General features: G+C 46.4%; 1 protein-coding gene across 1 annotated transcript in view; it reads left to right on the top strand.

The window, feature by feature from the left end:
* Positions 1 to 25,437, top strand: part of SLC27A2 (solute carrier family 27 member 2) — a 385,293-nt gene extending 359,856 nt beyond the window's left edge. Inside the window, exons 9-10 of the mRNA XM_069624975.1 lie at positions 19,823 to 19,953; positions 25,125 to 25,437. Coding sequence (XP_069481076.1) covers positions 19,823 to 19,953; positions 25,125 to 25,301 — 308 coding nt within the window. The 3' untranslated portion in view covers positions 25,302 to 25,437. The remainder of the gene's footprint in view (positions 1 to 19,822; positions 19,954 to 25,124) is intronic.
* Positions 25,438 to 26,916: the final 1,479 nt, after the last annotated feature.

The following is a 26,916-nucleotide window of genomic DNA, read 5'->3' as shown; positions in this document are numbered from 1 at the left end:
AGTTTAGTTCCCCCATCTATGGGAAGTGGGATTCTGTTGCCATCTAGGCTATAACCTACGTGGTTTTTCCGTGCTCTCCCAAAGTTTAATTGTAATGAGTGTTCACTGTGCTCAGAGATAGGCATTGTGCAGGCATTTTCATTGTGTTAATTTCACTTCCAGCTATGCAAGAAAATATGTACTTGTAACAATTATGAAGGTCTAGTGCCTGCACACGATTTGTGAAGACTCCCCATGCTTGGAAGAGTTTGAAAGTATAGCCTGTACTCTACTAGTGGTAATTTGTGAAGGCTAGCCTGTGTCGCTAACTATTCATTGTAGCTGCAAGAGAATGACACTACCTGATGAAACAGGTGCATCTACAACAAATCTCCATCTTGAGTTTCTAGGTACGTATATACGCACCACTCCGGTGGACCGAAGCCGCAGGCATGGTTAACCACACACAATAGACTACAGCTACAACATATTAAGTCTCGCTGGTCACATAATTGTGCTGCCTACTTACACCAAACTACGACTCAACACCTCTGCCATCAGTTTGGAGCAAAGACCTATGACAAATTTGGGCCAGCTGAACACACAATGAGTCTCTTGCACTCACGCTTTCTCCTGACCTCTTAGCACCCAGTCACATGCCTGACCACGTGTGTTGCTTTTCACCGGAGCCCGGCCAGCTCTGCTAAGCCTTATCATGTCCAAATGCACACATGCATTCTAATCCAACTCTGTGATTTCCCACATTTTGGACTTTGGTCCCCGAGAGCGTACCCACCACTAGCGCATTGAGAATATAATAATGTTAAAAGGCGCTGTATAAAGGACAACTACAATACAATACCCAGCTGTCAGAGACTGGGGACATGGCCATATTTGTATAGGGAAACCACCCCCCAAAATACAGCAAGGTCCCCATAGCACATCATTTCCGATGATTACATCCCCCGCCCATGGGAGCCTCACATTCACATCCATAATGAGCAGTTCTTTTCAGTCACACCACAGGTCCATTTCACGAATGAAATCCTCTACTGTGCTCCACTGCCGCCTCTACCGTGGCTCCTCTGCCACCTCTATATGGCTGCCCTGCCACCATCATCGTAGCCCACCTGCCACCACTCCTGTGGCTCTCTCTGCTGCCTCTGCCCTGGCTCCCCATCCCGCTCTACCATGGCTCCCATGCCGCCACTAACATAGTTTCCCTGCTGCCACTCCTGTGGCTCCCCCGTGTCCTCTGAGGTAGCTCCCCTGCTGCTCCTGCCCTAGCACCCCTATTGCTTCTACCATAGCACCCCTACTGCCTCTACCCTACCGCCCCTGCCGCATCTCACCTAGCTCCCCTGCCACCTGTGCCTTAGCTCCCCTGCCGCCTCTACCCTAACTGCCCTTCCACATTTCTTCCAGACTGCATGATCCAAACACAAACAAGATGATGAAGGTGGTCTTGATAGCCCCTTGACTGCTGCTACTGTATCTGCATTCTCCTTAACAGGCGCAGGCGAGTCCCTGGAAATCGGAGCATGCGAAGCAGGCAGCTGAAGCAATGCAAATTACACTTCAATATCTCAATTAAAAAAATTAGACTGGCTGCTCAAATATGCCTTTCAAAAGAGCCTGCAGTCCTGGTTGATGTAATCTCGGAGACTCAGGGCCGGTGCTAGCCCTAAGCAAGGTTAGACGTTTGCCTAGAATGTGACAATGTTAGCGCGGAAAATGCTGTTAAAGGCAATAACCACGTATACATTTTTTGCATACATATATTTATTCTGTCTCTTGAGTCCCGACTACTTGAAGGCGGCCCTCTCTGCACGGTCTGCAGCAACAGGCAGCGCTGCAGGCACCATGAGGTTCGGGTCGGGTGTGGGCGTGGCGCTGTACTGCACATGCCCTCGTGAGGCTTGTGTGAATGTTCTTCTTCTGACCCATCCATGGCTCCCCCTGCTCCTGCACTAGCTGCTGCCTGCCTCAGTCAGCCGTGGGTGGTGGCCCTGCATGAAAGAGACTCGGACACACGCACAGGCAGTTACCCCATTATTTGTAATTGTTGTTCTGCCTCTCGGTCTCTGGGACGGCCATAGCCGAACAGGGATAGAGTAGAGAGAGACCAAATTGGAGCCGGTAGAAGTTCGTGAATTTCAGGCTGACAGTGCTCATTTCCAGTCTATTCACTGCTGCTTACGTCCAGTTGGCATCAACCAATTCCAAAACCCCAGAAGGCATTTTAGTTTCATTGAATGAGGGTGCAGCGTGCGGGACTAGGGGAAACAGTGCAGCTCCATGGAGTTGCTTACTGATCGGGTGAGTTAGTATGAGGTAGATGTTTGCCCATGTACTTTAAACCTCCCTGTGCTCCGTCCCCCACAGTTACTGAGCAAATCTTTCCTCTGCTTTAGGCCCTCTGTAAATTAATCTTCTTGTTGTCAGAGCTCAACTTCCCTACAACATACCCAAAGAAGGTTGTCAACCTGTATGGATTTTCTATGTAACTGGCACTGGCAGCTAGGTTATAACTGTCACTCGGTTAGTTTACACTTTGGCTGATGTTGAGTGCAGCTTCCCTGGAGGCATTTACTCCAATTAATTCTGCATTCATTTGCTTTGGAATCGGCCGAAGGTGTCGGTGTGCTTTTATCTTAACACCTCAGAGCAGCTCAGTATGGCTAAATGAAGGGGCAATGCTGGTACAATTTTAACTTAACTACGGTAGCCTGAAAAGTAAGCATGAATGAGGAATCTTAGGCCACACATAATGAAGTGGAAAAGAAAATTCCTAATGCGCTTCAATATCAAGTGAGAAACAATTATATTGGGACAGATGCATTTTGCAATAAGCGCACCAAGCCAATGCTAAGGTTTGCGGTGCAACCCATCCAATATGCTTAGTTCTCTGCACTGCATCTCTTTCCAAGAGCTGCACCACTGTCATGTGGTGTTCTGGCTGCATCTGGACCTTGTGGATCAGATTGTGTTCATTTTGCTTTTTAAAAACAACTGTCCAGTCACCCACTAATCCTGAATTCCTGTGAATGGTGTGATGACTATGTTGGCATTTTATTTAACCCTCTACATCATCATTCACCCTTTTGACTTTCCCCTTCAGCATTGCCAAGTGCTGCCTTTATCTGCAAGAAGTCTCCTGAAAGGTGATGGGTTTCATCACATGTTTGCCAGTCCGGAAACCAGGGTGCCGATAAACTCAGTGGCACCCTTGTATCCGGACCCGCAAACTACAAGTTTGGTCCATTCCCAGGAACTGGATCCAATAGCGATGGTCGTGTCCTGGCCAACTGGATGACAGATCCCCGGGGACTAGCTAGGTAGATGTCATGATGCCTACCTCCAAGGAGCCAGGTCCGACCCAGCAACCCCAGAGGCAGGCATCATTCCCCCCATGGAAGTGCCAGCGGGCCCAAGCTGGGGCCCTTTGGACACAGTCCTGGCGCCTTAGGCGCCAGGCTCATGTTAGACCCCTGTCCTGGCGCCTTAGGCGCCAGGCTCATAAAGCTAGACATGTGTTCAAGTGTTTTAATGTGCACTTACCTGATGCAGACCATGCTGCCACATCCAGGCCCTCTTGAGGCCTGAATGGAACTACTTTACCTGTGGGATTACTTTCCACCAGGGTGTGGTCGGGGAAGGATACATACCTGATCGGAGGAAGGATACACACTTGGAACTTCTTCCAAAGCTATTTAAACCACACCCGATCAGCAACTCAAGCTTCGCGTTGTTCTGCTCCTCGCAGCTGGACGCTCACCGTGTCAGCTCCTGCATCTGGACCTCAGCCACGCCTGTCAGTATCCTGGGTCACCTGCAAAGGGAGACAAAAGACCTTACCTGCTAAATCAGCACCACAGAGACATCACACCGACGATCCTGAAAAGGAAGACATCATTTTAAAAGCATTTCGCTACGATCGCTGCAGCGCTGCATTTCACTCACCTTTCCTGGATGCCACCATCTTCCGGATCCACAGCCACTTCCCAGAACCTAGAGAGAAAGACAAGAACAAGGTGAGAGAAGGAAGGGAATAGGAAAAGCTCAGTTTCCTTCTAAGTCTTACCTGTTGGGTCATTCCCATTTCATTTCGGGTCTTGCCGCTTCCAGGCATCCGGACCCCGGCCCCAATGGGGAAAAAAGACAAAGACATTGAATGAGCGAATGCAAAGACATTACCTGAGCGCTCATCCAGAACTTACCTGTCATTTACTGGAACTGCACGTTTCACTTCGGGTCGGCGCCATATCTCCGGCATTAAGAACCCCGGCCCCTAAGGGGAAAAAGACAATGAACATTATTATTAAGCTTGGACTTTTGAACTTGCAACAGAACTTTTACAGAGCCTTACCTGAATAGTCAAGCTTACCTGAACTCCCATAATCCTCAATCCAGTGAAGTAACTGGGTTTCAACGCGCCCCACATCAGAAGCAGGATGGAGAGCTCATCCTTCCTGACCCTAAGGTGAGACTTCACAGGGAATCGTGGAAGGGTATCGTGGAGGGTTGGAAGAGAGTGGGAGGCTTGAGCATAACTCAGTCAGTAGGTAATACTCCCTTTTCACGCACAGGGGAATATTCCTGCGAGCCGGAGAATCCAGAGTAGAGGGGCCCTTCCTGTCCATCTTCAGAGTCCTGCGCTTCACCATTGAAGAAGCATCAGCACTCGAAGCCAGACCTGCGCCTCTGTGGGAATCAGGTGAGCGTTACAGTAGACACCTTCAGGTTTCTCACATACCCTTCCTCCATGCAATGTAGCCACATTTGTTTCACTGGGGAACCAGGAAAGAAAGTCTACATTTCCCTGGTCTTTTCCTTTTCAGTGTTCCACAGTGAAACAATACGGTTGTAGGTCCAGAAACCATTGCATGACCCGAGGGTTGCAGTATTTGCGTTGACTAATCCAAACTAGGGCTGAGTGGTCTGTAACAAGTGTGAACTTTTGTCCCAATAATTAGTACCTAAGATGGATAATGGCCCACTTGATGGTCAGGGCCTCCAGTTCCAACACAGAGTATTTTTTTTCCCGTGGGAACAGCTTGCGGCTGGTGAATAATATGTGATGTACCAGTATATCGCAAACCTGGGACAGGACAGCTCCTAACCCTGTAAGGAAGGCATGGGTCTGTATACAAACTCCTTAGAGAAGCCGACTACCTTTAGGATTGGGTTCTGACACAACGTCTGCTTCAAGGTATTATAACATATTTCATCTTCGTCATTCCAATGAAATTTCTGGGGTTCGGCATGATTAAAGTTGTCATCCGAGCTGTTTTATATAAAATGTTGGGGATGAACCTTCAGTATTATCCTATTAACCTGAGAAAAGATCTAAGATCTCTTTTGGTCTTAAGAGTTGGTGTATCTAAGACGGCTTTTACCTTTTCATGTTTCGGTTGTACATTCCCGTTCCCTCCGAAGTAGCCAAGATATTTCATGGCTGATTGGGCCAACCTGCACTTAGCTGGTTTAGAAGTTTAGGTCAGCGTTTCTGAGGACTTTCATGATGGTATAAAGATGGAATAGAAAGTCCTCCCAAGTCTTACTATAAATGACGATATCATCAATATAAGCTCCACAGAAATCAGAATAGGGTTGTAGGATTTTATCCATGAGGAGCTGGAAAGTGGCTGCCACACCATTAAACCGAAAGGGAGGACTTTAAATTGGAATAATTCTAGCAGTGTGTAGAACGCAACCTTTTCCATATCTGGTCCATATATGGGAACTTGCCAGTACCCCTTGGTTATATCTAGGGTAGATAGAAAGGTGACTGCTCTGAACCTATTGATTAGGTCATCGATGCGTGGCATGGGATAGGCATCGAAGTCCGATATGGCATTAACTTGACAGAAGTCTATACAGAATCTCAAGCAACGCTCAGGTTTAGAGACCAACACCATATGAGAGGACCATGGACTTGAGGAGGGCTCAATAATGTTGGCTTTCAACATTTTGTTAACTTCCTCTATCACTACCTGTTAACGGGCTTCTGGGAGTCTATATGGTTTTAAGTGTACCACTTTACCTTTAGGTATTCTAATATAATGGTATGTACATTTTACTCTTCCTGGTTTTTCTGAGAATACATCAGGGAAAGAACTTACTACATCTTTCAGATCTTTTTGATGTTGAGTAGACAACTCGGAAGGAATTAAATCAAAGTTGTCTGTGTCTTCGGGAACCAGACAGGCTTATACTTTGGCATGGGTGGCTGATGGGTTCCCCTTCCTCTCTTTCAATAGATTTGTGTGATATAGTTGGATTTTCTATTTTCTGTCCGATTGGGCTATTCTAGAAGTACAAGTTCCCGTTTGCTCCACTATCTCGTAAGGTCTGTGCCATTTGGAGACCAGCTTGTTCTCTGTGGTTGGTAAGAGGGCCAGTACTTTATGTCCTATGGAGAATGATCTTAGATTCACTTTCTTGTTATAAGAGGTCTTTTGGTGGCTGTGGGCTTTTTCCATATGAGTACAAACTAAGTCTCGGACCAACTTCATATGTTCTCGCATTCGGGTGGTGGTTTGTGAGATGGGAATAGGTGCCTCCTCTCATTCTTCCCAGGTTTCCCAGATCATGTCCAGGACATCTCTCAGTTCTCTTCCATAGAGTAATTCAAAGAGAGAAAAACCTGTGGAAGCTTGGGGTGGGGTGGTGGGCTTTGTCACTGCAAATAGAGCCCATGGGATCATTTGGTCCCAGTCTTTCCTTTCCTTGTCTACCAGTTTTCATAGAATGAGTTTTAGGGTTTTATTAAATCTTTCTACCAAGCCATCGGTTTGGGGATGGTACACAGAAGTTCACAAGGTGGTTATGTGAAGTAGCTCTTTGACTTCCGCCATAAGCCCGTTAGTATTTCCTTGGTGGAACCGACCCTGGAAAAATATGGTAGAAGATGTTTAAGGATCTGCTCCGTGGTATTATTTAACATTGGGAATGCCTCAGGATATCGGGTTGCATAATCCATGATCACCAGGACATATTTATTGCCTAATCTGGATGTTTCAAGTGGTCCAATTATGTCCATATCAATTCTCAAAAAGGGGATTTCTATGATCGGCAACAGGTTCAAAGGGGCCAGTGACGGAATGTGCTGGCTGATCTTTTGACATATTTTGCATGTCTGGATGAATGTTTTTACATCAGCATGGTACCTGGCCAGTACAAACTCCACTAATATGTGCCTGGGTTTTAGATTGTCCTAAATGCCTTCCAGTAAGATGGGAATGAGTGATCTCCAATACTTTTCGGTGGCTTTTGGGTATTGCCAATTGCCAATTATGTTTTACCATACCTTCTGGAGAGGTTTCTCTTCTGTAAAGCAATCCTTGTTGTATAAAGAAAAAGGGACTCCCCTTTTCTAAGCCTTCTTCATCTGGAATGATTTGTAAAAACGCTTCAGCGAGAGCCGGATAATTTTGCTGGACGAAGGCTCGGTCGGGATAGATAGTGGGTTCTTCTCCCTTCCTTTCTTTGATATTAATCGATTTATCAGCTTCCCCATAGCCTAAGTTTCCTCTTTCTGTTTTATCTGGTTCACATTGTTTAAACTGAGGATATAGAGCTCTTTCCGAAATTCCCTGGGCAATTTGATCTCCCTGACGTATCTCAAAAGGGATCTCGCCATGGTTTTGTTAAGAGAACCTTTACATCTCCCCGAAAGTCGGGATCAATAACGCCTGCTAAGACATCTATCCCAATTTTCCATGCTAGGCCAGATTTTGGCGCCAATCGAATGTAACACCCCGGAGAGGGTATCAAAACCAAGTCTGTAGGAATCATTCCTTTTTTTCTATGGGGGATAATGGCTTCCCTACTGCTACAGATATACACAGTCCTTGTGGCATCTTGTCAAAGTAAAAGGCCTATACTAAAAACTATTGCCAAATCCTTACAACTCATTACAAAAAGTGTGTGGGATACGGTTCTCAATAAAGAAAGAAATATTCGCAAATAAGTCAGGATGTGATTGCCAGGGGTCTCCCTTCTCCACGTTTTGAGCGCAGGACAAAGTGGATCTCCTGAGCACAGCATACACTTGAGCTTTCCCCAACACGAGTCAACAGTTCCGTGCCAGCTATCGGGTTCTTCGATGTTAAGTCTCTATCAATAAAAGTCTCTTGCCTTCGAGGGACTGATGGTTTAAAAAAATGAACCAACAAACAAATAGTTCCTTCCAAATGAACGTTGGGGTGTTTGCTTTCCACCCCCTGGATCTCTCTCTGCCATGCTTGGACCCTTTTCAGCCGTCAGCCTCTCTCCTTTGGGTTCACTACGGTTTTTCATACTTTCCTGAGTCTTGGTGTCTTTTTAAACAGTTCCTTAGGGTTCACCCCTGTTTGTTGGCCTCCCTCTGCCGGGTTCACTGGCCACCTTTTGCAAAACAGTTCACTGTGGACATCCCTCGATTGGGTTCACTCCTGTCAACACACTGTTCATAGGGAATTCAGGCCTCGCCCCTTCTCGTTAGCATCCCTCTGCCGGGTTCACTCTTGCCTACTTTTATCCAAAAACCGTTCATGCACTAGTTTCACCAAGCAAGATTCATTTCCCTCTCCTTCACAATTATCTGTAGGTCTAAGACTTTCTACGATACAGAGGATTTTACAAGACCTCTGTATGACCACTTTGACCTCTTTTTGCCTCTTCCCAAAGGCTTCTGGTTACGGTAGTTTCTACCATCGGGTATTCGCCCAGAGTTTCCTGTATGAGCACCCATGTGGTTCTGTACCCCTCTGTTGATGGTTTTCCCCTTTCTCCATCAATAGTATCTTCAAGGTTTTCACAGTGCAAATTAGCCGTTTGCTACTTTTAGTTCAACACAGTTCGGTTTCTTATCGAATCTCCCCTCGACTCACTGGCTGTGATGAACTGCTTGGCTTTCCTTCTTTTTGGAGTTAAGGTTGGTACCACCGAGACAAGCGTCTCTCCCTTGCTTGGTAATCAGCAGAGGAGGGTCTTGTGTACCATCGATATCTGCTGCAACACACGCTGGCTATTGTTTGCAGTCTTATATTTTCGCCTGCTGAGGTTTCACTGGTTTTGATCGGAAAGGGCAAGGTCGCTTCTCTCCTTGTCACCCTCTCAGTATGCGCCGTCTTTCTCATCCTCTTGACCTGCCGTGCCGAGTTAGCCCTCACGTTGTACGGTCTGCCTTGCTTGACCTGTGCTCTTGTGCTCCACCTTTTTTCCCTGTGGGGAAGGGAAAGGGCCATCAGGTGTTTGTGATTCTGGTCAATTGCTTGAGTTTGCCTGATCCTTGTATTGGGACAGGTCAGGTAAATGGTTCTGGTTTTAGTCCGTTGTTTTTCGTGTTGTGCAAAAGTGTTTGGGTTGGAAAAGGGGGGGGCAGTGTTTTTAGAATATCCTACGTGGTAGGATGGGGAAAAGGTGTTGAGAGAAGGGGGATACTGCGTCTCACCCGTCGGTGTCCCACTCCCCAAGGAACCCCCCCCATCCAGGTGGTCCTCCCTCACTGGTCCACCACCAGGAACTGGATCCAATAGCAATGGCCGTGTCCTGGCCAGCTGGATGACAGATCCCCGAGGACTAGCTGGGAAGACACCTTCAGGTTTCTCACAGTAGGTGTGAAACATACCAACCATTATGCATAAAAACACTTTGAGTGCACTCTCAAACCCCACAATACACAAAAACACCACAACATAGATACCCCACAGCAGTCGTCCTGCTTTTTCATTCACAGGGGAAACCATCTCTTCGAAATGCCCACTCGGGAGTTTGGTCCTTCTACAATGTAGCATAGGATTACCTCTATAAAAATGAATGAGGTACCACCTTCCACGACCTAAGCTAGTGTCTAGACACAGGGATCAATATCATCCGTAAACTAAGCTGACCCTCTAGAAACAGGTATTCATCTTGTCATCCGTCCTCTGGCGACCGTCCTCTGCTACCGCCTGAAGTAAGTTGGGGTCTGTTAATGTCTCCAAATACAAGCAAGAGGAACTGGTTCAGGGGAAATCCCCTGCACCAAAAATATGACCAATTTTACAGTTTATTGAAAAGTTTCAAAAACAGGGATCGAGGTATGGACAACAGACAATTCTCCAATACTTTATCATCGTTCTCAGGCTCGTCCTGAAAATTTAAGGCGACATGATGTCACATAATAAATGATACATTGCAAAAACCTATGGTAACCTGAGGTTGGTTAGAGAGGTGGACTATATATAAGATGCACATGGTGTTAGTAATCTTATTGGCTAAACTGTATTTGGTGGCTCCACCTGTGACCACCTACTAAATGTTGCAACGACAGACATGTCCGGTTAGTGCGCTGCCATTGTGCCTTGCAACAAAGTGTGAGTGAGCATGGAAGGTGAGTAGTGTCATGATGCCTACCTCCGGGGACCCAGACCAGGTCCAGCAACCCCAGAAGCAGGCATCAAGTTATTTTGGGCAAGCCCAAAAACCCCTGCTAGGGGTTGTTTGGGTGCGGTCCTGGCACCTATGGTGCCAGGCTCATATGGAGAGTCAGTCCTGGCGCCAAAGGCGCCAGGCTCATAGAGTAGAACTTACCTGATGCAGACCATGCTGCAAGTTTACCTGATGCAGACCATGCTGCAAGAGCTCCAAGCCAAACGAGGCTTGGAAGGGACTATTTTACCTAGGGACTATTTTTTTACTCGGGCGAGGCTAGGGAGGAATACTTACGTGGGACTACTTTGGAGGCTATTTAAACCACGCCCAAAGAGCAGCACACGCTTCGTGTTGTTCTGCATCCAGCAGCGTAACGCTCACCGTGCCTGCAAGTCTGCATCCAGTCTTCTGCCACGCCCGCCTCGAGTTTGGAGCTCCTAGAAAAAGGGAGAAAGAAGGAGAAAAGATTAGAACAAGAGCAATACCTTTGATCCTTTCCTGAATTCCCGATCCATCGCGCCTTCGAGCTGGAAGAAAGAAGTTATTTTATGTGCGTCGCCTCGCCTGCTGCAGCGCCGCGCTGAACTCATCGGCCTTCGAAGCATCTTCACATTCCACTGCATCCTCCTGCATGTTCCCGCCGCATTCCGGCACCTAAGGAGTAGACAAGAACAGCAAGGTGAGCCAAGGGAATGCACAGAGGAATATTGGTAACCCCCCCATAGACTTACCTGATTTTACCACCGGGGATACTATTCCTCTTCACGGGTCGGCGCAGCTTCCACTGCATCTTTGCCCAACCCCGGCCCCTAAGGGGAAACAAAAGGACAGCAAGGTGCAACAAAGGGACTATCAAAGGGAACCCTCCTCACCACATTAGACTTACCTGATTTTACCGCCGGAGGTATTATTCCCCAAGACTTCATACTTTCTCTCAGTGCCTGAATAAGGGAGAAAGCAACAGGTTACATATTGACATTATTTATCGAACTGTGTTGGAAATACAAATCCTTACCAGAATATTACCGGTTGCCACGAGGAACTCTTCACTAGGGTCAAGCTGCAATCTTCCAGGAATCGGACAAGAGTGAAAGTCAGGCATTTGCACTCTTATGAACTACATACTTTTCGGAGTCAATATTGTTCTGGAACTCACCAATTCCTTCCAGCCAGTGAAGCAACTGGTTATCAACGCGCCCCTGCGCTCAATGCAGGATGGAGAGCTCATCTTTTCAAACCATCAGGTGAGACTATAAGAGGGGACATCAAAGGTGATCCGTGGGGAGAACAGCGCGGGTGGGGGGATTTACACTCAACTGCACGGGTGGTTAATTCCCTTTCTCCATTTGCAGAAGAATATTTCTACGGGCCAAGCAAACAAAGCTAGGTGGGCCAGTCCAGTCCATCATCTCGGCCCTATGTGTCAAATTGGTGGAGACCACAGATGTCCAGTTCAGATCGACGCCTCTGTGGGAGCCAGGTGAGCGTAGCAGAACACGAAGCCTACCCACAAATTCCTGCCCGGGCGTTATGGATACCTCAGAGACTGACCAATTGGCCCAATTAGTAGGGGAATTGAGGGCTGAAGTGCATTCTGCCTGTCAAGAAACCAATGCTCTTAGGAGAGAACTGATTTTGTCAAAGGAGCGAACTGATGACCTTGCTAGGCAACTATTGCAAAGCCAGGCTGGACAAGCACCCCTACCTGGTTCCGGGGGAAATCCAGCTCCTGTGTTATCGGGTAACCCTGTGCAAATAAACCTACCAGGAAATATTCCATTTGCTCCACCCGAACGCTTTGCCGGAGATCCCAAAAGGTTTGCCGTGTTTATGAACCAATGCCGCTTGCACTTTTTATGCAGACCTGGAGCCTTCCCAAACGATCAAGCCAAGGTAGCCTTTGTATTGTCATATCTCAGCGGCAGTGCAGCTGATTGGTCAATTCCACTAGTTACTCAGGATGACCCAATTCTACGGGATTTTCAGGGCTTTCAAACGAGCATGGAAAGACTATTTGCCCGGCACTCCCAAGGAAAGGCCCTGGATAACAAACTTTTATCCCTACGACAGGGTAACCAGGACCTTCTATCCTATATCGCGACCTTTAATAGGTTGATAGTGGAAACTGGATGGCCGGAGGTAAAACGAATCACGTTATTTCATCGAGGGCTTCGAAGAGAACTCAAGGATGTCTTGACTCACGTTGTGAACCCACCTCAAGACTGCGCTGAATATATTGACTTAGTGGTCCAGTTAGATCACAGACTTCAGAACAGAAAGGCTGATCGAGCCAAGTTTGAGAATCGGGTGTTGGTCAAAACCCACGCTAACCCCAAAGGAGCAGATGCTTCAGAACCCATGCAAATCGGAGGGGTTAAAGAACCCTTAACCCAGAAGGAAAGAGAAAGGAGACGTCAAATGCAATTGTGTCTATATTGTGGAACTTCTGGGTATTTTCTATGGGATTGCCCTGTAAAACCACCCAAGAAGGTGGTAGGAGCTGCTGATAAAAGCTATATGGAGTCAGACTCGGGAAACGACCACGCCCGACAAGCATAGAGGTCCGCTTGCCGAGCTTGAAGAAGGATACTCAGGCCTCGCATTTCATCATACCAATGATCCTCGTAGATCCAGGGCAGCCATCGCGTATGCACGCAGTAAGGGCATACATTGATAGCGGGGCCATAGGAAACTATGTGGACTATGAATTGGCTTCCAGGATGAATCTACCTCTCTGCTGAAAAACCACCTCAGATGTCATCACCACAGTCGATGGAACTGAAATTGCCTCTGGGCCTGTAACTCATTCCACCGCAGAGATGACACTATTGGGTCAGGATGGGCATCAAGAGACTATTGTGTTTGATCTAATCAAAGCCCCACAGTTCCAAATAATACTGGGGATACCTTGGTTGGAAACACATAATACTTGTATTGATTAGCGAGAGAAGAGAATAACCTTCCCGGATTGTGCACAAACCTGTTACCCAAAGAAAAATCAGAACACAGGCCTGCCCACAGTAACCACAGCAGTCATGCAACTACCTCCAGAATACCAAGAATTCCAAGATGTCTTCCAAAAAGAACAGGCAAACACCTTACCTCCTCACAGATCGTACGATTGTCAAATCGATCTCATACCTGGTGCATAACCCCCTTGTAGCAGGATTTATGCCCTTACGGAACCTGAGAACCTTCACCTACGACAATACTTAGACCAGTACCTTGCCAATGGCTTTATTCGCCCATCCAAGTCCCCTGCATCTTCAGCTTTGTTCTTCGTGCCCAAAAAGGAAGGTGACCTCAGAACGTGCATAGACTTCCGTGCATTGAACCAGATAACTGTTAAGAACCGATACCCATTGCCTCTGATCCCTGAACTACTAGACCAAGTGAAGGACACTTGTATATACACTAAATTAGATCTCCGGGGGGCATACCATCTGGTACGTGTAAAAGAGGGCGACGAATCAAAGACTGCTTTTCGCACTAAGTATGGGTTATTCGAATACCAGGTGGTGCCTTTCGGGTTGTGCAATGCACCAGCAGCCTTCCAATACTTCATGAACGATGTCCTTCGTGAACTCATTGACGTTTGTGTTGTCGTATACATCGATGATATTTTAGTATACTCCTCTTCAGAATCTGACCATGTGAAGCACGTCCGAGCAGTCCTTGAGAAATTGCGCCAGCACAAACTATATGCAAAACTAGAAAAATGTGTTTTTCATGCCACAGAAGTTGAATTCCTTGGGTTTATCCTGACCCCAAAGGGAGTCCGAATGGACTCACGAAAGGTGGATGCAATCCTTAAGTGGCCATCACCAAGTTCAGTTAAAGGAGTACAAAGCATGCTCGGCTTTGCCAATTTCTACCGCAGATTCATCCCAGATTTTTCACATGTCGTTCATCCCATCACAGCACTCTTGCGAAAAAATAAACGCTTTATGTGGACTGAAGAAGCTGAAAATGCCTTCCAAGAGCTGAAAGCGAAATTCACGTCTGCACCTGTATTAAAGCACCCGCGCCCTGACCTTCCATACATAGTGGAAACTGATGCATCCAGTCTAGCCATGGGAACTGTCCTGTCTCAAAAGGACCCTGAAACTGGCCAGCTTCACCCAGTAGCATTTTGGTCCAGAAAGTTCTCGGCACCCGAGTTAAACTATGCGGTTACTGACAGGGAGTTATTAGCCATTAAATCCACCTTCAAGGCTTGGCTGCACTATCTTCTCGGTGCCAGGCATGCCATTACTGTGATCACCGAGCACCGGAACTTACAGTATTTAAAAACAGCCAAGGCCCAATCGTCACATCAACTCCGATGGGCATTGTTCTTTGCCGAGTTCGATTTCGTGATAACCTATCGACCAGGTTGTAAGAATGGTAAAGCAGATGCCTTATCTCGAATAGGGATGGGAGAGGCAGAAGTGAACCCAGAACCAGTATCTATAATTTCCGAACAAAGGATTCTTGACATGACTACTCTACAGACACTAGAGGACATTCAGGTAAAGATCCAGCAACTCTTTGATCCTACAGCCCTGCAGGACTGGGTAAAGAAAGGCCCAGACTACTCTGTCACCAATGATCTGCCTTATTACCAAGGGCGGCTATTTCTGCCACACAAGGAACTACAAGAGCTAGTCATTTCCCGTTATCATGATACCCTAATGGAGGGGCACCCAGGTATTGCAAAAACTGAAGCTTAAATTAAAAGACAATTCTGGTGGCCCACCTGGCGAAAGGATATTAAATCATTTGTGATGTCTTGTGGCATTTGCGCCCAAAACAAAAGTCAAAAGAAAAAACCAGCTGGAATCTTACAACCTTTAGACATTCCGCCTACACCATGGCACACCTTATCGTTAGACTTTATTACTGATCTACCTCCTTGTAATGGATTTAACACCATCCTAGTTATTGTGGATCTTTTTTCCAAGATGGCCCACTTTATTCCTTTAAAAGGATTACCTTCAACCTCAATCCTGGCCAAAGAATTCCTCAAAAACATTGTTCGTATACATGGATTTCCATCCGTGTTGGTCAATTCATTTCACATTTTTGGAAGAAATGTTGTCAATTGGCGCAAATCGGCATGAGATTATCGACCAATCACCACCCCCAGACCGATGGTCAAACGGAGAGGACCAACCAGACTCTTGAACAATACCTGCGTTATATTTTACATCAAACTGAGAGTAATTGGAAGGACATTCTTTCAATCACAGAATATGCATACAATAATTCAGTACATTCTGGAACTGGACAAAGCCCCTTTTATACCCTATATGGGCACCATCCTCGAACCTCAGACCCTGTCTCACCCCAACACTTAGAAATGACCGCAGTGGACCATCTACACGCTACGATTACACAAGCCTTTAAGGAGGCAACTGCACATTTAAAACAAGCGAAGGAGAAATACTTTTCGGAGTCAATATTGTTCTGGAACTCACCAATTCCTTCGAGCCAGTGAAGCAACTGGTTATCAATGCGCCCCTGCGCTCAATGCAGGATGGAGAGCTCATCTTTTCAAACCATCAGGTGAGACTATAAGAGGGGACATCAAAGGTGATCCGTGCGGATAACAGCGGGGGTGGGGGGATTTACACTCAACTCCACGGGTGGTTAATTCCCTTTCTCCATTTGCACAAGAATATTCTTACGGGCCAAGCAAACGAAGCAAGGTGGGCCAGTCCAGTCCGTCATCTCGGCCCTACGCGTCACATTGGTGGAGACCGCAGCTGTCCAGTTCAGATCGACGCCTCTGTGGGAGCCAGGTGAGCGTAACAAGTAGGGATTGGTCAGCAAGGGTCTTCTCAGCCTTGGCACTTTGTCGTTACCAGTCCTTGAGCAACTATTCAAGGTGGTGAGAACAGCGCTGGATGTGCTCTTTGTACCCAACGAGTTACCATCTCCGATCCTCTAGGCCTTGAGACAGAACATTAAACTTTCAGCCTGGTATTTCCTTTTTATCATCTTGCCTTCAGTTGAATGGAAACAATGGTCACTGTCTGGCTTGAATGACTAGGCTTTGTCCTCCAGGTTCAAGTCACATGTGTAGGACCACAAACTTAATTTTCCATTTGTGGTTTTTTTTTTTGGCTTTACACATACAGGTGTCCTATCTCTGCTGCTAATGTGAAACTTATCTCTTCCTCTCTGTCCTTGGTAAGGCTGTGCACAATAAATGTACTGACAGCCTGGTCTGCGCCCCTCTGCGAAATCATTGTGTCAGACTTCCCTCTGCATTCTGAAGCCCTTTCAGTGCCTTCCATTCATTTCAACGCTGCTATGGCTTCCATCTTTATTTACATGGCTGCTTGTGTTAGTTGCGTTCAACAAGCAGTCGCTATGTATTCTTGTGCAACTTGCAGTTACTGCATAGCAAAGGTGTGTCCGTCCTCTTTCTAAGACGGGTCATAATCATGTTTCTCGTTTCTAAAAGCAATTTAATCTAAGTGTCTACGAAGCTTCATGCAGGAATGCATATATGCTTCATGTCTAACGCATCTATGTCCTAGACTTAGTCATGAGCTCATCAGCCTTCTGCATGGTTACAGGCTGTCTACTTGCTCCATCGACTGCAAATGTATCTCTTCAACAACGTCATCAGGATACGGTCTAAATGGCTGTCTGAATGAATATCCTTTCTCACATCTGCGATACATCAGTGATGGAGAGGAGGGGGCCAGGAACGATGTACACCTTTCGTTTCTGTGACGTCGAGATGAGGGCGGGACCAGTGCAATGAGGGCCACATTCATGTCTCCCTCTTCGAGGTATTGCGCAATCAGATTCAAAATAGTACAGGAATCCACCATGCACAGGTGCAGCTGAAAGATGAGAGAGCAGGAGGTAGAGCCTGGGATCACAATGCCAAGGTCCCGTGGAGTGCAAGAGACCCGGATAGAATCGCCAGGCCAGGGCGAGGTACATTTGAGGGGTGGAGGGACAGAGCTCCAGTAGCCAGCTCCCATGGGTGTAACTGGAGGGGCTTGGACTGACATATTAAGCCGAAATCCCATCTTGACTGGACCACGTCCTTGGAAACTCTGAGGATGTCCAGAAATACAGAGAATTCAGTGGTAGACTCTCCCGTCTCTCCTACGGAGTGACAGGGTGACGTGACTGGTGGGATTGGGGGTCTGCTAAAGTGGGGGGGTGGAGGTGGAAGGGGGCTCCTCGAATGAAAACAAGATAAGTCACATTTGCTATCCCCGTAAAATCGTGATTTCATTATACGGTGACTCATGTGGGCACTAAAGCATAATCCCGGATACATCCTGTACCCAGTGATGTCACAAAGCCCAATTTTCATGGAGTGCATGGTATAAATACCTTGGCCTCGGCACATTCCCAGCAATGCCAATGATTCTTACACTGCATGACATAGCATTCGGCCAGACAGACCCTGGAATATTCCTAAAATAAACCCTCAACGGCTGAGAACTCACAGGCCAAGGTCCAAGTAGCCATTCTGTACAGGATCTTAACTGCATGCCCTCGGCAGTTAAGGGGTCAAGTGCCCCGATTACCTAAGAGATTCTCATTTTATCCACCTTGTGTCCCGGCTGAAAGCACATTATCCCACTGAGCTATCTTACTGGGTTTCAAAGTCACGCCCACAGAGCGTTCTCAGTAGCTTGATTCCTGGAGGACTGAGCTGGGAGGGGAGGTAGGAGGGAGCATGTCAGCAGCAAGGTGAGTGAATGGAAGCACCACGTCACCTCAATCTTAGCCAGCTGTAGATGCGTTGCTGGGGGGGGGACTAAGGAGGCTATAGCCCCTGGTCTTTTGGTTGTAGCCCTGGATAGAATCTCGGGAGCTACAACCACAATGCTAGCTAGCAACACCCCTGGGCCCAGCTAGGAGACAGTGTTAATGGAGGTACCAAAAGGCACTGTTGGTAGAGAGAGAGGACCTCTAGAAACCCACTGCACACTAGAACAAGCAGTTAGTTTGTGACGGGGTCACTCGGGGGCAGCTGAAGTACCCACATTTCTAGGAATATTCAGGTGTGCGGAGGCCTGGCAGCGCCGCGGGGTGTAAGAGCAGAGGTCTCAAATTGACACATGCCTGATGTTGTGAGTGTTCACCCCACGCGTATTTTTTCTTCGCATTCTGGTACTTTTAGTTTAACTTGTCCATTATAAGTACAGTGCTCCAAGTATTAGAATGCAAAACAGGACAGGGTGAGCCACTCACACGGAGGGCGTGGCACTTATATCTGAGCCCCGGTACTTATTTCTGATCCCAGATTAATTCTGTTCTGGTGTTGTGACAACTTTATTATTTTAACGGTCAGTCAGCCATACTAATACAACAATCAACAACAGTGTGCACTTGCCATTGTCTTTTGTATCCTCGGCTGTCTCATTCTTATTCAGGAACTTGATGACCCAGGTAAGCAGGGCCGGGCTATTTATCCATTTTCAGGAATAACGATTAGTAGGACGGTGACAATGCTGGCCACCGATGCTGCCCAATTCTGCACACTGCTCCACTCAGCCGCCATGCCATTGCAGCACCTGCTCTACTGTAATACCCAGTAGCGTGGGTTGACATCAACAGAAAAGTAACCAGTGAGCATCCCGAACACAGGGGCAAGGTCCGTGAAAAGGCCACTATCAAAGAGGGAATGCCCGTCATGAATGCTAACTTATACAAGAAGGTCCTGCTGCAGTCTTTGACGGGCAAGCTCCTCAGTTCAGTAATTATCTTGCCTGCATTTGCCCATCAATTTACCAAAGGAGAACATTATTTTAGTTTTTTTGTTCTGTGAATAGTTCCTTAACATGATCCGCTTGCCACCGACATGATCAGAGCAAAATGTTAATGGTAATCTGTTTTGAAAAAACCCTTAAATATGTATTTTATTTTTCAAACAACTAATATGGTATGTCGATTGGTATCTGTAAATCGCAAGGTGCATCCATCGCCCTCAATGAACCGGTGGGAGTTGCAGCTTTCACCCCAAATATGTTAACACTGTATGGAGCGGCTTTGGGGGGCATCAACAGTCGGGTAAAATGTCCTTTCATCACGGGATGTTTTTTCGCTGAGTTTTTTACTGCAAATGTTTTAACCAAAAACCCATCAAATATTTTGGTGGGGATTAGAAAATGATATATATGGGATGTGGGTGTTTGGGAATAGATAAAAACTGAATGGGCATGTAGAGTTCAGGGGGACCCCCCCCCCCAAAATAAATGTAAAAAGAATTTGATGGGTTTTTCCCGTGATGAAATGACATGGAACCCAACAGTCGGTGGGGAGCTGCCTGCCCCGATGTGTCACAGGCCTGCTAGAAAATAGTTGGGCCCTGGCACTTCTTTTCTTACAAATTAAGCCCTGCTGTGATGAGATGCCCTGTGAAATGTAGGCCTTGCTTTTGATGTACCAGCTTCACATTTTTGTGGCATTCATTGTCTTGCAGATCACGAAGGCAGGATTGGAATGGCTACTATTCGACTTAAGGCGGGGAGAGAATTCGATGGGCAGAAGTTGTACAAACATGTCACGGAGTCCCTTCCGAATTATGCGAGACCTCGGTTTCTTAGGATCCAGGTAATCTACTGTGTGATTGTTCTCGAGCTATGTAAAAGGGAATGTGTGATTGGAGGCTGTGCTGCCTACGTGCTAAACGTGTGTTTAATTGCCTGTGTGCATGCGTTTATGGGATGTATAAAGTGCGTAATCAGCTTGGAAGAAACAGGGTTCTGTACACGGGGAATGCAGGCAAGGTTTCAAGTAAAGGTGCAGGCGTAATGGAGTACCTGGAATATATATGGGAGCAGGATCCGGGGGGACCTGCAGGGGAAGAGTATTAGGTTTGAATGCAGTGATCAGCAACTGCGCCAGATGTACTTTGCAGAATGAGATCTTCAGGTAATTCCTGAAGGCTAGGATGCAGACACGGTGCATAGCAGCAAAAGTGCTGCTTCCTATTGTTTCCCTCTTGCTGTTGTTTGCTTCCAGCCTAGCGATGTTCTGGCTTCTGCTGGTGTGCTGGCCTCTGGGGAATGATAGGTTTCGTGTCCAGGTTGAGTTGTTTGTTTGGTTGTCACTGCTCTGTAAGTGATGCAGGCTGTCTTAATCATGATGCATGCATGCTTGCAGAGACATCCAATGGGGGGGGGGAGAGAGAGAGAGAGAGAGAGAGAGAGAGAGAGAGAGAGAGAGAAGAAAAAAAAAAAAAAAAGCAGGCCAGAAGCTATAATGCAACCATTGACTTTGCTGTGACAGCCTACCACCTGCGCCAGCAGCTACCATGCCGTGGCAATGGAATTCCTGAACACAGCTGCTGAAACCAAAGCTTTTTACCCGTGTGTACCTCGGATTCAAAAGCTCATCATTATGTACCTGATAACCTTGGTGGCAGTTGTGAAAAACCAAACGCAACCCATGGTTTGGTTTTGTGATGGGGGCTTTTATGATTGCACAGATATACAGCCACAAGCATTTCATGTAATTTGATTGTCATCTTGGTGGACAGTGACCTATAAGTGACAGTGCCTGGTGTGCATCCAGATGTCTGGCCTTGTACTCACAACAGCCATGTTCAGATCCAGCTCAGGAGGGCCTATCTTTGTTCCCGCTAAGACGGGATGTCACCTCCTACAGTGAACAGGAACACTCCCTGGGAGGTATTTTGGGAAGTGTCACTTAAAAGAGAGCCCTGTATCTACAATGGTCACCCCACACCAGGGTGCTCATTATTGGAGTTCTTTTGATGTAGACAGACACAGGAAGGGGGTGGAGTTAGAATAGCCCAGGAGAGTGCTTCAGTCCACAGAGGGTCTTGCTATCTTGGATTTTGCCAGGGCTCCCAAACGTACGGTACTCCTCCCCACAGCCTTCAGACAAAGCAGTCAGGGTATGGCATTAGAAGGAAAAGGGCATTTGTTACAGCAGCCTGGATTGAACCCTTAAACTTGCTAGGAACCAATTCACGGTGGCACTTTTCCTATATTTAGGTCTGGGAGAGACCCTCCCCTTTGCTAATTCATCTTTGGGCAACGCTTGAAGAAGGATTCACTGGACCCTGATTGGGAATATACTCGCCTGTGAAGTCCTCGGCCAGAGAGGTGAAGACCAGGAGCAACAAGAAAAGGGAAAGCTCTTCTCCCTAATCATACCACAGACCTATTTGGAATGAATTGCTGGCTGGACACGTGCCACAGAGCCACTGATACCTAGGACCCTGCTCACTGGAGAAAACAGACCCTGCAGGTGCTCTGCTCTGTACACACTCCCCTTCCCCATGAGACACTGAACTGTGTCTCCCAACAATCAAAGAATCAAGAAAACAGAAAAAGACACCTGGCTCTCCCTACCTCTTTGAACCACTGAATCACCAGTTTGGGCGCCATCAACACCATTTAAGCTGCAGCAGGATAACTGCTGGATCCATTTTCAACCTCAACACCCTAGCTTTGTTGTACATCGAAGCTCTGCTGTCTCAGCATCGTAGACCCACAGTGTCTTCTAATGTCCCCAACTCAACACTGCCTGCCTGGTTGCCAGGTTCTATAAGCTCCAAGCCATCGCTGCTTAAGTACTACAGTGCCGTGGTAGGACAGTAGAACCTGCTCGCTGCCAAAGGTAAGCTTCTCCACACATGAGGTGCTTTCCTTCCCGCACCACCAGCCCGACACTGCCTGTCCTCTCCAGAATTGTAGACCCTCGAAACCATCTCCACGGCCGAACAACACGCATTGTTGGAACCAGTCACCTCCGCTCACTAACTCGCCCAATGCTTGGCGCCGAAAGTGCCCAGAGATTCCCTGTTTGACACCACAAAGCCTGGCTTGAAACTGCTGAGCCAGGAAAGGGAAGCTCTAAAGGTATTTCAAGTGCCCTTTTCCTCCTGGTCCTCTTTAAAGGACCCTGGTGACTTTTAAACACCACATATCTATCTTTCTGAAAGACCTACCAATAACCTTAGCATTTTGCTGCTGGAATCTTTGCCTGAGCACCCCTTTAAACAAACAAAGAGTGCTCCTTTACTTTAAAGTCTGCTTTCTTAGTGTCTTCCCTTAAAGGGGTGGGCTCCTTGTCTTTTTAGTAGTTATGTGCATTGTTGTTAGTTTATGGATCCTACTCTTGTAGAACCTTGGTTGGACAGTCTTTTACTTTGGTTCCCTGGTGCTATTTTTTAGATGCTTCTGTGCCAGCTTGCACCCCTCCTGGAGAGTATAGCCTGCCCTAAGCCTGTGCTACCCTAATTGATGGACATACACCGGTCAGGCTCTGCCTGCTTCACTTTTGATTGGTATCACTTCTGGTTTAGTGGCAGTGTGGGGCTGAGTAGGAACTTTTGCTTAACTTTTCTGTACGGCAACGGCTTTGTGGGTCAACCAGGTCGAGTCAACAGCCCAACATTTCTGGAGGTGGGGAGAGGACTGAACCTCAGTCAGATCAATGGTGTTGTGCCAGCGCTTGTGTTCAATGCCATGATTACTTATTGGTAATCTTCATTACTCCTAGCCCCACTCTTCCTCGTCCTAGTACTTACCTATGAGACAAGGTGCCTCATACGTCAGGACTGGGACAAGGAAGAGGGACGTCAAGGTAATTCTGGCCCGATGTGCTGATTTTTGGGGTTGGGGTAGGGGGTTGGAGGGAGAGAGGATGTGTGGGGATTGTGCGATAAATCATAATGTTAATCCATCTCCAGGCTAAGCAGGCATGATATGTGATATTAGTGGCTAGACAGGAACCTTGGTGCAGCCAGTCTAGTCATTTCTTAATTTGTCATTGTATATTTTTCTGGGCATCTGTGATAAAACAACCATGATGAGGGTTATTGCTTCGACTGGCATTTTGGTGCAACCAGTCTAGTTATGATCTAAATGTGGCCTGGCAGCCTTTACTGTAATATGTTATTATGTGTCTATACTGCGTCTATAATGTGCAGCCAGTTGGACATGTTTTCATTGTGGCATGGCATTTTTAATAGCAAAGCATTATGTTAAAGCATGAATGTTCCTGTGCACTGTTGGTGACTTGCATGTATTGGATTTGTGGACTGGTGTTACCCTACACAACAATTGCAAATACTCTGGCTTTTTAGGCTATGTTTATCAAAAAGTGTGCTGTATAATGCATTAAAACACCTATAATATGCTTCTCCTAGTACAGTGTGCAGTGAACCCCTGAAGTAGAACGTTTGTGCATATTGCGCAAGCGTGGTAATCTATGCCGGCCCAGAGTGTGGTGCGACCTGTGATTTGTTGCTGAGCTTGGGGGGCCCCCCTCCTCAGCAAAGCTTGCAGGGGGACCCTCCTCAGCAAGGCTCGCATGGGGGTCCCCACATTTTGTGTTACGCCACTGTTACATGCATGCTGCATATTCCAAGCATATGTTCTGAGCATGATGTACTCTTGCAAGTAGTGTTCTGTAGATTGGGGTGCATGACTCGTGACTTTGTTATACGTGTTTTGATTCTGTAGATTGGGCAAATGAGTTTCAATTTTGCAGCCTGTATATTCATTTATGAGGCCAAATGTGTCAGCGCGTTGATATTCATGTATTTGTATTAAGTACATTGAGCTTATTATTTGTGGCTTTGCTATACAAGTACTTCTGTTGAGTTGTTTCGAGCATATGAGTCACAGCTTTGCTACATACGGGTTTGCTTTCAGTCAGTGGGCATTCATTATAATTGTTTTGGTTTGGTTGTGACTCATAGCCTTGTTACGCATATGTTTCTTTCAAGTTGATTGGGCTGTATATCTCAACTTTGATTTGTTAGTCTTGCTACTTTTATTTTAACGTTGTGTCTATTGTGCCTCCTACGTTTTTTCTTGTCCTCTTGAGCGTAATTGTATTGTGTGTGTGTGTGTGTGTGTGTGTGTGTGTGTGTGTGTGTGTGTGTGCGCGCGCGCGCGTGTGCGTGCGTGCGCGACATCCGTAAATGCATGCATGACTCCATAGTGGGCGCCTACAGTACATGCACAATTACATAGATCCATTTGGGGATTTATGAAATGCATCAGTTGCAGAAAAGGGCCAAGGGTGTGTTGCAAATCAGAATTCAAAGTACATCAATTCAGATGTTTGGGAAATTCCACGCTAAAGTGACCGTCTCAAATGTGATGAAATCTTCCATGAATGTTTGCCAAATATGGCATGAGGGAACGGATTTGACGAAAAGCATTTCTTGCCAAATGTGGTGAACTCTCAGGGATGAGGTTTAAAAGTTACAGCGTAACATTATTCTATTTCTCCCTGTATAAAGTGATATATATCCTTAACTTCATTACCGCCACACTAATCTCTCTCTCTATATATATATATATTGATAAATAGATGGGCATAGTAACTGAATTGCCTGAGAATTGACCCATGAATCCAGCCTGGGCCCAAAGGTGCTTCTCGGTTGGAGCATGGTTTTGTTTGGACCACTGCGGAACATTGAAGGCACTTACCACGCTGTGATGTTGAAATGTAATTGCAAAGGGAGTACTGAATTGTTTATTTAAAAAATGACTTCAAAGGTAAAGTCTATTTACTGGCTAGATTTCTTTTTGCATTACTGGTAACTGGAGGAACAAAGAGCTGGGCTAGATAGTCCGCTTGGTCGGTAGGAAAGCGAGTGGCGATTCTGGGGGGGGGGTGCGGGGGGGGAGTTGCGACGATGCTTTTGAAGTAATGGTGGCCTTGTATCAAAGTAGTCTCCGAATTTGTCATTTCAAAGTACTGACCTTTGACGTACAATTACTCTTATTTTCTAGGATGAGCTGGAGATCACAACAACTTTCAAGCAACGTAAAGTAGCCCTTGTGAAGGAGGGTTTTGACCCATCTGCCATCAAGGACCCGCTGTATTTCCTGGATGAAAGCGCACACACCTACCTGCCCATGACTCAGAGCATCTACGACTCCATCAAAGACAGGAGAGTCAAATTATAAAAGCCTGCCCCCAATTACTGTGCAACTGGACTATAGTCACTTACACTAAAATTTCATTTCACAGCTTTCACGATTGTTTCTAAAGATTTTTTTATTTTTCATTAAAAACGACGCATTATACAAATCTAAGTTAAAACAGTGTGTGTTTTCTGGACACTATGTTCTGAAGTCTTTTTAGGCATATCTTTAAGGGTCCCGTAGGAACTAATTTGTGGTTTTATACAGTCCGCCGGAGATGTGAGAAGAAAACAGCCGAGCAGTAGCTTTGCGAGACCAATACTTGACTGGCAAGACTGTGAAGCGAACACAGTCATTATTTGTATCGTCGAGATCAGAGGACGGGCACAGACATCGGCGGGCTCAGTGTACAATGGAAACATTTAGGCATGAATTGTATGCAACTTCCAGTGAAGGGAAAAGATTTGGCACCAGAATTGAGGGTTGGCCATGAACAATGTAGGACGTCGCTAAATTTAATGGTTATGAATTGGGTAGTATTTGAGTGGCCAAATAAGTAACAGAATTATAGTAACCTTGAGTTAGAGTCCTAGAGCCAAAGCATAGGCAGTGGCTCCAGGTGCTCGCTTCGCTCATTGTCTCCTTTCTTAATCAAGGTTAATTTTTATTCTGTTGCATTATACAGTTATTCCAGCCTTCTGAGGATGGTTGCCCCATTAGTGAAATGGAGAGGTATGCTCTGGGAACCAGGTCTGCCACCGCCCTTTCTGACTAATGATTTGCATTTTAAATGTCTGTAAGGTTTATTTGAACAAACCTTTGGCTTTAGGAATGAATACACAAAGTTCCTGTTTTCCCAAGAAATCTGAGATAGGAGCCTATTATCCTGGTGGAGGTTACAGGACTACTTTTGGTATTGTAATGGTGTGTTAATACAGGACAGGGGTCATCCTTCACTTTTGCATAACCTTATGAACAGGATAACCAAGGCACAGTTTACACTAATGTGTTTTGGTGTGAAATAGCCTTCTGCGGACTATTGGGTGGTAACGGTTCTAAAATGTACGGATAGTGCCCACCAACTCTATGAAGGCTTCAGCGTCTATTTATTCTGCAAAGGTGCTTGAGGAAGTATGCGCTCATCTTTCCATTATAGGATTTTTCAATGTGAGATGTGGTGTTTAAGCAAGTGGTCCGTAGAATTGGACTCAGGAGGCTGGAGGATGGCCTACTAGAAGTAAGGGCAAGTACTGGTTACTTCCAGTAGTGATTTGTAAAGGCCTATTGCCAAGGTATTCTTCATATGGCTGGCCAGCTCGCCATCTTCCCATTCTTCAAATTTTCTTAGGCACTCACTGTAACTGAGGAATGGAAGATGGATGTCCATGATTTAATCGATTCCGAAATGACAGAGGTATAAAAAAAAAAAGTAATTTGTTCTAAAATAACTATTATTCACATTCACAAACTATTGATTTTTCATCCCGTGGTGTGTTCAGAGGACCCTCTCCCACCCACCCTCTTACTTGACCCTCGGCGGCACACTTCACTGTGTGCCGCCAACTTGCTGTGTCCCTGCAACACCTGTTCCCTTCACTTCTGTGATCGGGAACCGGCGCTGCAGGGGCCTCCTTTTTTTCATTTTTATTTTTCAACT

Source organism: Ambystoma mexicanum, chromosome 11 (genome assembly GCF_040938575.1).
Source record: "Ambystoma mexicanum isolate Mex_15411 chromosome 11, UKY_AmexF1_1, whole genome shotgun sequence".
Taxonomy (NCBI): Eukaryota; Metazoa; Chordata; class Amphibia; order Caudata; family Ambystomatidae; genus Ambystoma; species Ambystoma mexicanum.
Note: the sequence above shows the minus strand (reverse complement) of the source record. Positions and strands in the feature narration are given on the sequence as shown.